Source organism: Cucumis sativus, chromosome 6, assembly GCF_000004075.3.
Source record: "Cucumis sativus cultivar 9930 chromosome 6, Cucumber_9930_V3, whole genome shotgun sequence".
In the NCBI taxonomy this organism is placed as follows: domain Eukaryota; kingdom Viridiplantae; phylum Streptophyta; class Magnoliopsida; order Cucurbitales; family Cucurbitaceae; genus Cucumis; species Cucumis sativus.
Genome location: NC_026660.2, coordinates 16,570,622 through 16,584,074, shown reverse-complemented (window position 1 = coordinate 16,584,074; position 13,453 = coordinate 16,570,622). Strand labels below are relative to the sequence as shown.

Genomic DNA, 13,453 nt, shown 5'->3' with positions numbered 1-13,453 from the left:
CCCCCTCGGAAACCCAAGTCTTCCAAAGAAAATTCTCCACCGTCAGATCGGTTTTCGATTCCAAATCCTGAAGAGCCCGCTTCCACCTAGGCCTCCCTCTTCTAACCCGACCGTTCCTGAGAGTTCGCTATCACATACTGCTTTTACCTGCAATCCCGATCCAAGGTAATGCTAAAATAATGTTGCTAATATCTGGAATATGGTATTACTGAATTTAGTAAAAATAAATAAATAAATAAATAAAGAAGTATACCTGTAACAACTAACAGTTGTGAGCACTGTCGGAAAAAGGCAATGAATTTGTAAATCGAAGTGCAGATAGTTCTGTTGTTTAGGATGGAAAAGCATGAGTATCACGTTTCTATATTCAACGGACTGGTACTTGTAAAATTTAGGCTCATAATCATTTTATTGTGCAGAGACTGGCAGATGGTTTAAGTAGCTGGTTCCGGAGGCAGAAGCTAACAGGTGCAGCTGGGGAGCGCTTGAAGGAAGCACGCAATATCAACCGATCACTCTCACAACTCGGGTAACCGATCAAAACTATTGGGAGATATTTCAAATTTCATTTAAGCAGTGATCTTTCCAATGATTTTTTTCTTTATTTATTTTGTAATGTCAATTAGTTGGCTAATTATTTATCAGAATGCTTGTTGATATCGCTGCATGTTTTATTTTGTAATGTTTGTACTTTTTAGTTGTGATTTGTGAATATGCTAGGATTGATTTGATTTGCTCTTCTGACTGTTAAGATCGGAATGATGTTGCTCATCTGAAAGAAGGCAGCATCATGTGCTTGAAGACTTGTGGAGTATGGAGAGTGAATGGTCAAATTTGAGGAATCGTATCTGCTGGCTTTGTAGTCCAAACAGGTTGTCTGGCTAACTTTCTTTTTCTCATTTTCAACCAATTAGGATAGCTGTCATGTTTTTTGAATTCCTTGCCATTCTTGAGTAGTAACTTCGCATTTGTTTATTAAAAGGTTTTAATTAAGATTATGGTGTTCATAACTTTGTAGTGTCACACTAAATAACTTAAAAGAGTTAGTTTGACAGTTGACAAACATGATAGTAATGTGATAGTGAGTGCAAGGGTAAAAAGAGCTGCTTCTGTTGGGTTAAAGGGATGTTTGTGTTTTTTAGTGTGATGTGTTTTGTTTTCAAGTTCGTTAGTAGACGTATTACTTAATTGAGCATTTTGATACCATAGCCAGTGTAGGGGAAGATGAATGGAGGGTGCTATGAGACTAGTTAAGACTTATATGTATCCTAATTTTAGTAATATATAAAATTGAGAGAATTTCCTTTGATTTTCAGGAACAATGATGAATAATCAATGAAAAATGAATGAAAAGGTTTATCCATGCAAGCTTCAAACCAAAGTCAAGGATGTCGATCCTTCCAGGGGAGTCCAAAGTTCCAAGATTGTTTATCCATGCATCATTTTGTCGATCTACTAAGATTAAATTGTCTCGTTGTAGTTGCAAGACTGGAACAATAGACGGCAGTTTACACCACCCAGTGACTTCCATGCTGACGCGATGAATGATTATTTCATTTCAGGTAATTGTTCTCAATGAATGTTTTGGTTCTAACGACCTGCTATCTGATCGTAATTCTAATTATTTACTTGGCCTTGTTTCTTTGTAGGCAGTGATAGAAAATACCAGAGCAAATGATATACACAAGCGAGTTCCCTTTTTAGTACCGTTTACTAGCAGGGTTAAGATTTTCACTGTAAGCAAGTTATTTTTTTGGTTTCCTTATCCACAATATTGAATTTCTTGGATGACTGTTAGTTATAGAAATATGTAAGATATTTTTTATTTATGGTTACTTTCTCTATAACTCATTTCACAGACACAACTAGCAGCAGCTAGGCAAAGGAATGGATCTCTTGCTGTTTTTGCCAGAAACCGGTTTAGAATTCGACGAAATCATATATTGGAAGATGCTTTCAGTCAGATGAGTGCATTGTCTGAAGTTGATCTTCGAGGATCGGTAATTTCAGACTTCCATGATTTATGAAAAATGAAATTGTTATCTTACTTTTTTCTATCTTTTTCTTTGCCCTCGTGAAAACGACCCCTTCCCTCTTCTGCATCCTATAGTTGCAGAGTTACTTGTAATTGTTTATTAGTTTTTTCTTGTTTGTGTTGGGTCAATTGCTTCACTTTTCTGCATGCAGATACGTGTGTCTTTTGTTAATGAATTTGGAGTTGAGGAGGCAGGAATTGATGGTGGTGGTATTTTTAAAGATGTCATGGAGAACATTACACGGGCAGCCTTTGACGTGCAGTATGGTTTATTTAAGGTTATCACGACATTCCTTATTATTAGCATGGCATGGCTTTGTTAATCCTGTAGTATTATTGGATAACATGAAGCGTGATGAGACAGCCATAGTTGTTTGAAATCGCTTTTCAAAATAAAAATAGTTGTGAGATCACATTTCAATATAAAAATTGGTTGCTTGAAATCTATTTCATAAAATTTCAGTAATATGTGGGTATGTATTGTTCATTTTTTCTAATATAAGTTATTTTCTGCTTGGTAATCCAGCAAATTGCTGACCATTTGCTCTACCCCAATCCTGGTTCGGGAATGATACATGAGCAACATCTCCAGTTTTTCCATTTCCTCGAAGTTCTTTTGGCAAAGGTATGGCCATAATTCCCAATCATACATGGAATTTACTTTGGTTGATTAGTTTTTTCTTTTTTTGGATAAGGATATCCTGGTCTTGGCCTTATCATGGAAGATTCTTATATATCTTTCACCCCATACTTTGGTTGAATTTTGGAACATTAATGTATCGCCTGACATTCATAAATACAATGTCATAATTTGAAATCTGCTGTCTTCCTACATTATGCATGTTTTTCTGTTATTGAAGTTGCTGCCCGGTTGTGCTAAAAGTTCTCAAGCAGTCATGCTAAAAGATCTCAATCACATTAAATGATTTTTGACAGGATGTTGTTGTTTTACCCTTCTTCCTGTAGGTCATGTTTGAAGGAACTCTTGTTGATATACTTTTTGCAACATTCTTCTTGAGCAAGTTAAAACAGAAGTAAGGTTTTTAAAGATTTACTGTCTTACTGTTTTGTATTTTGTGCTGATCCACTAATCGTAGTATTGATGGTCATGACAATGACTAGTTGCAAGTTACTTGAATTTTTAGGGTTCTAAAAATCTTACATTTTATTATGGGTGCACTGCCTACTAATGAGATTGTCAATTGCTAACTTCCAAATGTTGAATTTGGGATTTCCATGCTACATTCACTTTCTTGATCTGCAATTACAGAGCTACTCTATACTGGAATAAAGTCTCATCTGAACTGTACATTGCTTTTGATGCTGTAATTGCAAAGCTAGGAAATCTTTATGTATAATGCCTTTTTTTTTATCATTTATTAATGAAAATGAGAAGCCTTTTTATAGGCTGGAGATTACAAGAGTTGTTAAACTAACTTGGGGTTGAGTTAGTTTACTTATAACTAACTCAAGATACAAAATTGTTAATTCAAATAACTAATCCTAAACTATAAAAATGGTAATTCAAACACCTCCTCTAGGATAAAACTCAAGAAACATAAAGAAGGGGGATGTTCTACATTAGCTTTTGTCAAGGCTTTAGCCAAAATTTTATTTATCAACTGTGGGGGAGGATTTGAGAGCTCCCCAATCTCTACACACTTCTCTAATGAGAGTCTATACCAAAATCAAGATACCCATACCCTTCCACTCAAGAAACTTAAGTAATTGCTTAGAGAAATAACAAAATACTTGGCCCCACTCTAACAAACACATTCCTAAGGGCCCACACAAATAGAAAAATACCAACTAACTCTCAATCATTCTTTCTTCTTCCTATTCTTGTCTCTACGGGAATACACCTTTACTATGGGAGGTCTATCATTACCCGCCCCCCAAATAGCCACCTTGTCCTCAAGGTGGAATTCAGGAAACTGTTTCTTGAATAAGAGCAGCTTGTTCCCACGTTGCACTTTCAAGTGTCCCCTCACTCGAACGGATCAAAACTTCTAAGTTGTCCTCCTTTTCTATTGTTTTGCGAACTCCCAATACTTCTACCGGAGACACTTGCATAGACAAATCAGCAGCCAAATCTTTTGAAATTGGGAATAATGGCCTGTTTGAACCCACGACCTTGCGAAGAACAGAAACATGAAAGACCGGGTGTATAAGCGATTCCTTGGGAAGGGCCAAACGGTATGCAACGAAACGAATTCGTGCCACGATCATAAATGAACCAATGAATCTTGGGGCTAATTTGGTGTGCTTAAAACGGCTGAGAGAGGACTGTCGGTAAGGGCGTAACTTCACATAAACCCAATCATGAACCTCAAACTGCACCTCCCGTCTTTTAGCATTAGCATATTTGACCATTCGCTGCTGTGCTTTCAGTAAATTGGCCTTCAAAACGCCCAAAATTTCATCTCTTTCTTTCATCAAATGGTCTACTTCATCATTCACCCGGCTCGAGCCCTTCACATATGGTAATATAGAGGGGGGTGGTTGCCCATAGAGGGCCTCGAAGGGGGTCATCAATGTGGCTGTACGGACTGTTGTATTATAGCTTAATTCAGCCCAAGCTAGCCATTTAACCCATTGTTTAGGTGTGTTCATAGAAAAACACCCGTCTAGATTGACAACTTCCGTTTGACCATCTGGGGTGGTAAGTGGTGCTTCATCTCAACTGAGTTTCCAACAACCTCCACAACTCTTCCCATAATAGACTTGTGAAAATACGATCACGATCCGACACTATACTTCAGGGGCATCCATGCAAACGAATAATCTCTCGCATAAAAACAGCAGCAACCACTTTTGCACCAAATGGATGTTTCAAGGGGATGAAATGTGCATACTTGGAAAGAAGATCCGCAACTACCAATATAACATCATAACCCTCGGATTTGGGGAGGCCCTCAATAAAATCCATACTAATATCTTCCCACACACGGTCCGGAATGGGTAATGCTTGAAGGAAACCAGCCGGAGTTAAAGACAAGTATTTGGCTTGCTGACACACGGAACATTCAGCAACATAGGTGCGGATATGGGCTTTCATACCTCGCCAATATACCTCCCTTGCTAGCCTTTGATATGTTTTCAATGCACCATGATGTCCCCCTATCGGGCTGTTATGGAACTCAGCTAATAATAAAGTAATATTAGGTGAATCCTCCTCCTTGTAGCAAATATCCATCTGGAGCTGGCTGTCCATTTATCAAGGATAATCGAATATTGTTAAGAGATTCATTTCCAGCCACTTGATCGATGAAAACCGAAGGGTTTAGCCCGCCCACAATACTTACGAGGCCCAATTCAAATACCGGTGGTAATCTCTATAAGGCATCGGCCGCTTTGTTTTCCAATCCTTTCTTGTACTCAATCACAAAATCATACCCCAATAGTTTAGCGATCCATCTCTGATATTCTCCCCCGATAGCCCGTTGTTCAAGAAGAAACTTCAAACTTTTCTGATCTGTACGCACCACAAAAGGCTTACCCAATAGATATGGTCGCCATTTTTGAACAGCCAGCACTATTGCCATAAGCTCCCGTTCATAAACAGCCTTAAACCTATGGGTAATAGGTAAAGCTTGACTGAAAAAGGCCACTGGTCGTTGATTTTGCATTAGGACAGCCCCAATACCCACACCCGAAGCATCAGTTTCCAGCACAAAACTTTGTGAAAAATCAGGAATACCTAGCATCGGGACAGACATCATTGCTGACTTTTAACTGCTGAAATGCGTTCTCGGTCGTCTCATTCCACTTAAAGTTACCTTTTTTTAACAGTTGTGTCAAGGGGGCAGCACAATAGAACCGTAGTTTGCAACGAATTTCCGATAATACCCCGTTAGCCCCAAAAAACCCACCTAGCTCCTTCACGTTCTTGGGTGCTGGCCATTTAACCATCGCTTCTATTTTTGTTGGATCCGCTGCCACCCCCTCTGAAGAAATAACATGGCCCAAGTATTCAATTTTGTCAACCGCAAATTGGCATTTTTTAAAGTTGGCTACCAGTTGATGAGCTACTAGAGTTTCCAAAACCATTGCCAATTGGTGCAAATGCTCGTCCAAGGACTTGCTGTAAATTAAGATGTCATCAAAGAAAACCAAAACAAACTTGCGTAAATATGGGCGAAGAACATCACTCATGATTGATTGGAATGTTGCCGAAGCGTTTCAACCCAAACAGCATCACAAGGAATTCATAGGGCCCCTCGTGGGTTCGAAACGCTGTTTTGTGAACATCGGCTGCCCGCACAAATAGAAAAATATCAGAATGCTTGTTTTTCTTTATTTATTTTGTAATGTCAATTAATTGGCTAATTATTTATCAGAATGCTTGTTGATATCGCTGCATGTTTTATTTTGTAATGTTTGTACTTTTTAGTTGTGATTTGTGAATATGCTAGGATTGATTTGATTTGCTCTTCTGACTGTTAAGATCGGAATGATGTTGCTCATCTGAAAGTAGGCAGCATCATGTGCTTGAAGACTTGTAGAGTATGGAGAGTGAATGGTCAAATTTGAGGAATCATATCTGCTGGCTTTGTAGTCCAAACAGGTTGTCTGGCTAACTTTCTTTTTCTCATTTTCAACCAATTAGGATAGCTGTCATGTTTTTTGAATTCCTTGCCATTCTTGAGTAGTAACTTCGCATTTATTTATTAAAAGGTTTTAATTAAGATTATGGTGTTCATAACTTTGTAGTCACACTAAATAACTTAAAAGAGTTAGTTTGATAGTTGACAAACATGATAGTAATGTGATAGTGAGTGCAAGGGTAAAAAGAGTTGCTTCTGTTGGGTTAAAGTGATGTTTGTGTTTTTTAGTGTGATGTGTTTTGTTTTCAAGTTCGTTAGTAGACGTATTACTTAATTGAAAATTTTGATACCATAGCCAGTGTAGGGGAAGATGAATGGAGGGTGCTATGAGACTAGTTAAGACTTATATGTATCCTAATTTTAGTAATATATAAAATTGAGAGAATTTCCTTTGATTTTCAGGAACAAGGATGAATAATCAATGAAAAAGGAATGAAAAGGTTTATCCATGCAAGCTTCAAACCAAAGTCATGGATGTCGATCCTTCCAGGGGAGTCCAAAGTTCCCCCCTTATTTTTCTCCATTTACTTTGATTTTCAAAAGCTTTTAGGACAGAAAAAGCAATTTTTTGAGTGGGTGTGGGTAATAGCTTGCTTAGCTTGCATGTTTAGTGTAAACTTGGGGGTTCAAATTTTGCCCAAATTTCAAAATTTTTCAGAATTCTTTCCATACAATAATGAGCATTATACCTTCTTAGCTTAATTAGATCTTGCATAAAAAGCATGATTGGCAACCCTTGAGCACTGAGCTCGGGTTTATGATGTGAAATTCTGAATTTTGATGAGTATATGTGCTGAAATTTGAGCATAAGCTGCTGTCTTTTTTGTTTTAAGCTCCTTTTAGCTATTTCTTATTGAGATGTGAATGCATGATTGAGAAAATGGTATGTGTGTTGTGAATGCTTGATTGAATGTATAATAAATAAGTGCATGGATACTTTTCTAGCTTTGTCTTCCTTTGTTGCTTTGTCGTGACTTACCTATGATGCACTTAGTCCAAACCTAGCCTAGATAGAGTAAAAAAGGATAGGAGGCTCTCTTTAGAAACTGGGATGGTTTTAACAAATTTGTCTTGTCAAACATGAGTTAGAAGCCTCTTGTCTAGCCACAATGAACTAAATCCCTTTAGAAAAGGGTCGACATTAACAAAACTTATTGTCACTTCAAAGGGAGCAATCAAACTTAATTAGTAACTAAATGTAGAACCATAGAAAGGTTAGCCCACCGATTCTAGCAAGGCCTAGTTACCACATTGCATACCAAAGAAAGAAAAGAGAGACTTGACAATGCAAAACATAAAACAGTAAGACAATCAAGAGCTATAAAAAAATCAAACAACATATCCAATATACATTAGAAAAAGCCCATAAAAAATGGGGGAAAACTTCACTTTTGGCCTAACCAAAACCAGACTACCTACTCTTAGCGTTCTAAACATAGCATCGAGTTTGATGAGGGCTTTGAAAAGAGGAGGAATCCTCCCCGATCCACATTAGGGGGAAAACAAGGCTTGTTGTCACTTCGAAGGGAGCAGTCAAACTTAGCATTGAGTTTGACGAGGGCTTTGAAAAGAGGAGGAATCCTCCCCGTTCCATAGTAGGGGGAAAACGAGGCTTGTTGTCACTCCGAAGGGAGCAGTCAAACTTAGAAACTAAGTTTAGAACCATAGAAAGGTTAGCCCACCGGTTCTAGCAAGACCTTGTTACCACATTGCATACCAAAGAAACAAAAGAGAGACTTGCAAATGCAAAACGTAAAAAGGTTAGACAATCAAGAGCTATAAAAAAACAAACAACACATGCAATATACATTAGAAAAATCCCATAAAAAAACAAAGATCCAACTTGGTTCGGTCAAGTAGAATGTGTTGAGTTCCCTAACTATCAGAGCTTTTAGCAGAAAACTTTACTTTTGGCCTAACCAAAACCAAACCACCTACTCTTAGCGTTCTAAACTTAGCATCGAGTTTGATGAGGGCTTTGAAAAGAGGAGGAATCCTCCCCGATCCACATTAGGGGGAAAACAAGGCTTGTTGTCACTCCGAAGGGAGCAGTCAAACTTAGCATTGAGTTTGACGAGGGCTTTGAAAAGAGGAGGAATCCTCCCCGTTCCATAGTAGGGGGAAAACGAGGCTTGTTGTCACTCCGAAGGGAGCAGTCAAACTTAGAAACTAAGTTTAGAACCATAGAAAGGTTAGCCCACCGGTTCTAGCAAGACCTTGTTACCACATTGCATACCAAAGAAACAAAAGAGAGACTTGCAAATGCAAAACGTAAAAAGGTTAGACAATCAAGAGCTATAAAAAAACAAACAACACATGCAATATACATTAGAAAAATCCCATAAAAAAACAAAGATCCAACTTGGTTCGGTCAAGTAGAATGTGTTGAGTTCCCTAACTATCAGAGCTTTTAGCAGAAAACTTTACTTTTGGCCTAACCAAAACCAAACCACCTACTCTTAGCGTTCTAAACTTAGCATCGAGTTTGATGAGGGCTTTGAAAAGAGGAGGAATCCTCCCCGATCCACATTAGGGGGAAAACAAGGCTTGTTGTCACTCCGAAGGGAGCAGTCAAACTTAGCATTGAGTTTGACGAGGGCTTTGAAATGAGGAGGAATCCTCCTCGTTCCATAGTAGGGGGAAAACGAGGCTTGTTATGAGGATTTTCCCTTGGGAAATTATTATAAAAGTGACAAATGAAAATATTGATTGGTTTCTGAACCACTGTGGTGCCCTTGTTTGTTAGTTTCCCTTATGTTGCTTTATGCTTGGTTTTCTAATTGATAATATCATCTTAAAGTGTTCTAATTGATAGCACATATCTCTTAGTGTTAGTACTTTCTTACCTTTCTCTCTCTTACATATATAGGGGATATGTTGAGCATTTTCGCTAGCAAGGATTATGTACTTAACAAGGCCTTAGTGGATTAGAGAGTTAAGAAATTTGCATATGCTTGCATCCAGACTGTACACCATAATAGGTAATTAGTTTTTTCCATTTCAACATTCCTTATTAAAAACTTATCCTTTTTAACGTTTTGAATGGAAAAACAGATGTTTGATCTATCATTGTTGATTTTGTTGGCTTTCTATGCTATGATCCTTTAATTGTATATGATATATTTCTTTTGTTGAAAAGTGATATATTTCTTAGATTTTGTTCAGATATATATAATTGACATAAAGGTTTTTTTACCTTCAGCTAACGAATTCAGACTAATCTTATTTATATATATGATAAGTTGTCTTTATTTTTCCTCTGAATTATTCTTACTTGATGTTGTTCTTGATAGAAACCAATTGAGGAATCAACTTTTGGCTGCACCTGTGAACTCTAACACACCTGCAACTCTATTGTTAGACACAATTATTTTCTTATTACAACCTGAACTCCCATGGGTTTGTAAAATTGTTGGTTACTTCCTGGAAAGAAATGCATATGCGTTGATTAGGGATATCACTTTGACAGGGAAGGTATAAATGTACTTCCTTTTTTTTCTACTTGCAAGTGGTTTTTTTTATAGACATTCTGTTTTGCCGTGGATTATCCTCTGCAGGTGTTTTCAGAGAACTAATTCACACTCAAACTATTGCAGGAAAGTGCAGATTCACATTCCAAGAGTTCATTGGCTTCTCTAGAACATCTGCTGTCTCTTTTGAGTTCTCATGTTGGTAAGAAGCCATGTTGTTGCCCACGTGTTGATCCCAATTGGAGTTTCTCCTCTCAAATTCTTACTCTTCCTTTACTGTGGCGGACATTCACATTTCACACCTCTCTCTACCCAATGGACAAAGTTGCATGTGTCATCCTCTACTAGGTTTGTGTACCTTGCTGTTTGGATATAATGGCGTTAGTAATGGTTTAAAGGTCATGTTTTCTCAATAACGAGAAACATAACATGCATGTACTTCATTTAAAAAAGAAAAAAAAAACTCTATAGATTTTTTTTGAAAAGATCTTTTTAAGTACAACTTGGTGTGGGACATAAAAAATTATGACTATTCTAGCATACAGAATGGAGTTAGTTCCAGTACTCTGGAGTTTTATTAAAAAGTGCCACGAGAATAAAAAATGGTCATCCTTTTCAGAGAAATTGGCTTATTTATCAGGAGATGCACCTGGTTGGCTATTACCTTTGGCTGTTTTTTGTCCTGTGTACAAGTAAGATTATCTTCTTTATTCCTGTTCCTCTACTTTTGAATTTCGCTTTAATTCCTCATCTGATGTTATATAATTATATGGTATGTTATAAGATTCGGCATGTCCTGATCACTTCTTTCCTTATCAATCAGGCACATGCTCATAATAATTGACAATGAGGAGTTTTATGAGCAGGAGAAGCCACTATCGTTAAAGGACATCAGATGCCTGATCGTTATTTTAAGACAGGTGAGCTCTTTAATTCCATCATATGTCCAAAAAGATACCCATACCCTCCCACTCAAGACACTTAAGTAATTGCTCAGAGAAATAACAAAATACTTGGCCCCACTCTAACAAACACATTCCTAAGGGCCCACACAAATAGAAAAATACCAACTAACTCTCAATCATTCTTTCTTCTTCCTATTCTTGTCTCTACGGGAATACACGTTTACTATGGGAGGTCTATCATTATCCGCCCCCCAAAGAGCCACCTTGTCCTCAAGGTGGAATTCAGGAAACTGTTCTTGAATAAGAGCAGCTTGTTCCCATGTTGCACTTTCAAGTGTCCCCTCACTCCAACGGATCAAAACTTCTAAGTTGTCCTCCTTTTCTATTGTTTTGCGAACTCCCAATACTTCTACTGGAGACACTTGCATAGACAAATCAGCAGCCAAATCTTTTGGAATTGGGAATAATGGCCTGTTTGAACCCACGACCTTGGTCGGACGCTTTGAATCTGGCCACAGAAGCTATCGGAATTCTGTCCAGCTGCCGATTTTCTTTCTATCCTCCTTCCATTGATACTAGTCCAAAGCTTCTTCCTCCAAGCACAGGACCGCCGCATCCAACTTATCTCTCTCCGTCAGATATTCACCACAAAATAGCGCTCCACACGTTGTAGCTATCCATCCACATTCTCTTCTTCCTCCCCTTTAAATATCGACACCTCCAGTTTTCGTAGCCTCATGTCAAAAAGGGGTATCTCACGGATATTTGGTGCACATGGTACTCCAACTCCCTCATCCACCACCGGGTTAGTTTTTTGTTCACTTTTTTCTTCTTGAACTTGTTCCTCATTCATTATTCCCTTTCCCTTGTCCGTAATCATTCTTTCACTAGATGTGGATCCTTTTGAAGCACTTCCCATCACTCCCATCCTGTGTATTAACAATTTCATATCCTCACTCAATTTTTACAGATTATCCTCAATCTTTTGTTCCATTGTACTTCGAACTTCTGCTTCCGCAAATTGTTTCTTCATCTTCCTTTCAAATGCTAATTGTCGTTCTTCCACTTGTAAAAATTTTGCTTCTACTCTACTTTCCATTTCAGTCGTCCCTGTGGTTACTCCCTCTAAACCTTCTTCCAGTTCAACTATCCTAGCTTCCATCTTACCAACCATACCAGGAGAAGATGGCTCCTGATACCAAAATTGTTAAGGCTTTAGCCACAATTTTATTTATCAACTGTGGGAAGGATTTTGAGAGCTCCCCAGTTTCTCCACGCTCTAATGAGAGTCTATACCAAAATCATATGTCCAAAAAGATACCCATACCCTCCCACGCAAGACGCTTAAGTAATTGCTCAGAGAAATAATAAAATACTTGGCCTCACTCTAACAAACACATTCCTAAGGGCCCACACAAATGGAAAAATACCAACTAACTCTCAATCATTCTTTCTTCTTCCTATTCTTGTCCCTACGGGAATACACCTTTACTATGGGAGGTCTATTAGCTTTCTATATAATTTATGAGACTTTAATATTGCATGGTTGCATGGTATAAAGATGGAATAATATTTAACCCAACATTGAATATTTCCAATGTTTATCATCACAACATGTATAACTATCTAAATGACTTGCCATCCTTGGATCCTGAATTGTATCGCCACCTTATTTTCTTAAAGGTGTGTATTCCTGGTATCACTTTTAGCTGATACCACACTTAGCCTGTTGATCAATGATCTAGATCAATCTAGTATCCTGGTAGAATCTTTTTCTCACTTCTTATCTTATAATTATGAAGGTGACATTCCTGAACTAGAGCTATATTTTGTTATTATAAACAATGAATATGGAAAGCAAATTGAAGAAGAGCTACTTCCTGGAGGAAAAAACCGTCGTGTCACCTGTTGAAAATGTCATCACATTCATTCATCTTGTTGCCAATCATCGTTTGAACTTTCAGCATAGTTTGTCCCTTGTTTATCCAATGTGTCTCCCTACTCCAATTTGATTGAAAACATGTCCTCCTCAGATACGACAACAAAGTTCTCATTTTTGAGAGGGATTCAGCAGCTTATACAGAAAGAATGGATCAACATGTTCAATGAGCATGAATTCCAGTATCACTAACTCACTGAATATAGTAAGTGGTTTGCATGAAAAGGCTGTTTTGCTGTTATATAATCTCTGATGACTCGTTTATCATTGCACATCAACTGCCTCATGTGCCTTGAATCCTGTTTCATGCTAGTATTAATTATACTATTTGGGAAAGAAGTATGTTAAAGAGGAACATTTTTTTCTCCTAGACCATACAAAGTCAGTAGGGTTAAGCACTTAGATTTGCATTTTTATTCTTCTTATTGTGTGGGTGTGGTGGGTGGGGAGGGGAGGGGGTTAGTAGTTTTGATAATGTGCCATTGTCGACCTTTAAT

The 13,453-nt window shown here is 37.8% G+C and overlaps 1 protein-coding gene and 1 long non-coding RNA gene across 2 annotated transcripts; both read left to right on the top strand.

Moving 5' to 3' along the window:
* Positions 1-811, top strand: LOC116404654. The gene is made up of 3 exons (XR_004217636.1): positions 1-165; positions 420-529; positions 753-811. It is a non-coding gene; the product is annotated as an uncharacterized LOC116404654 (long non-coding RNA).
* An 808-nt stretch (positions 812-1,619) lies between these two features.
* On the top strand, positions 1,620-3,344 carry LOC116404454 (E3 ubiquitin-protein ligase UPL6-like). The gene is made up of 5 exons (XM_031886839.1): positions 1,620-1,736; positions 1,860-2,000; positions 2,188-2,313; positions 2,562-2,660; positions 3,002-3,344. Exons 2-5 carry the CDS (start codon positions 1,965-1,967, stop codon positions 3,071-3,073), a joined length of 333 nt encoding a protein of 110 aa, XP_031742699.1. The 5' UTR covers positions 1,620-1,736; positions 1,860-1,964; the 3' UTR covers positions 3,074-3,344.
* The last annotated feature ends 10,109 nt before the right edge of the window (positions 3,345-13,453 follow it).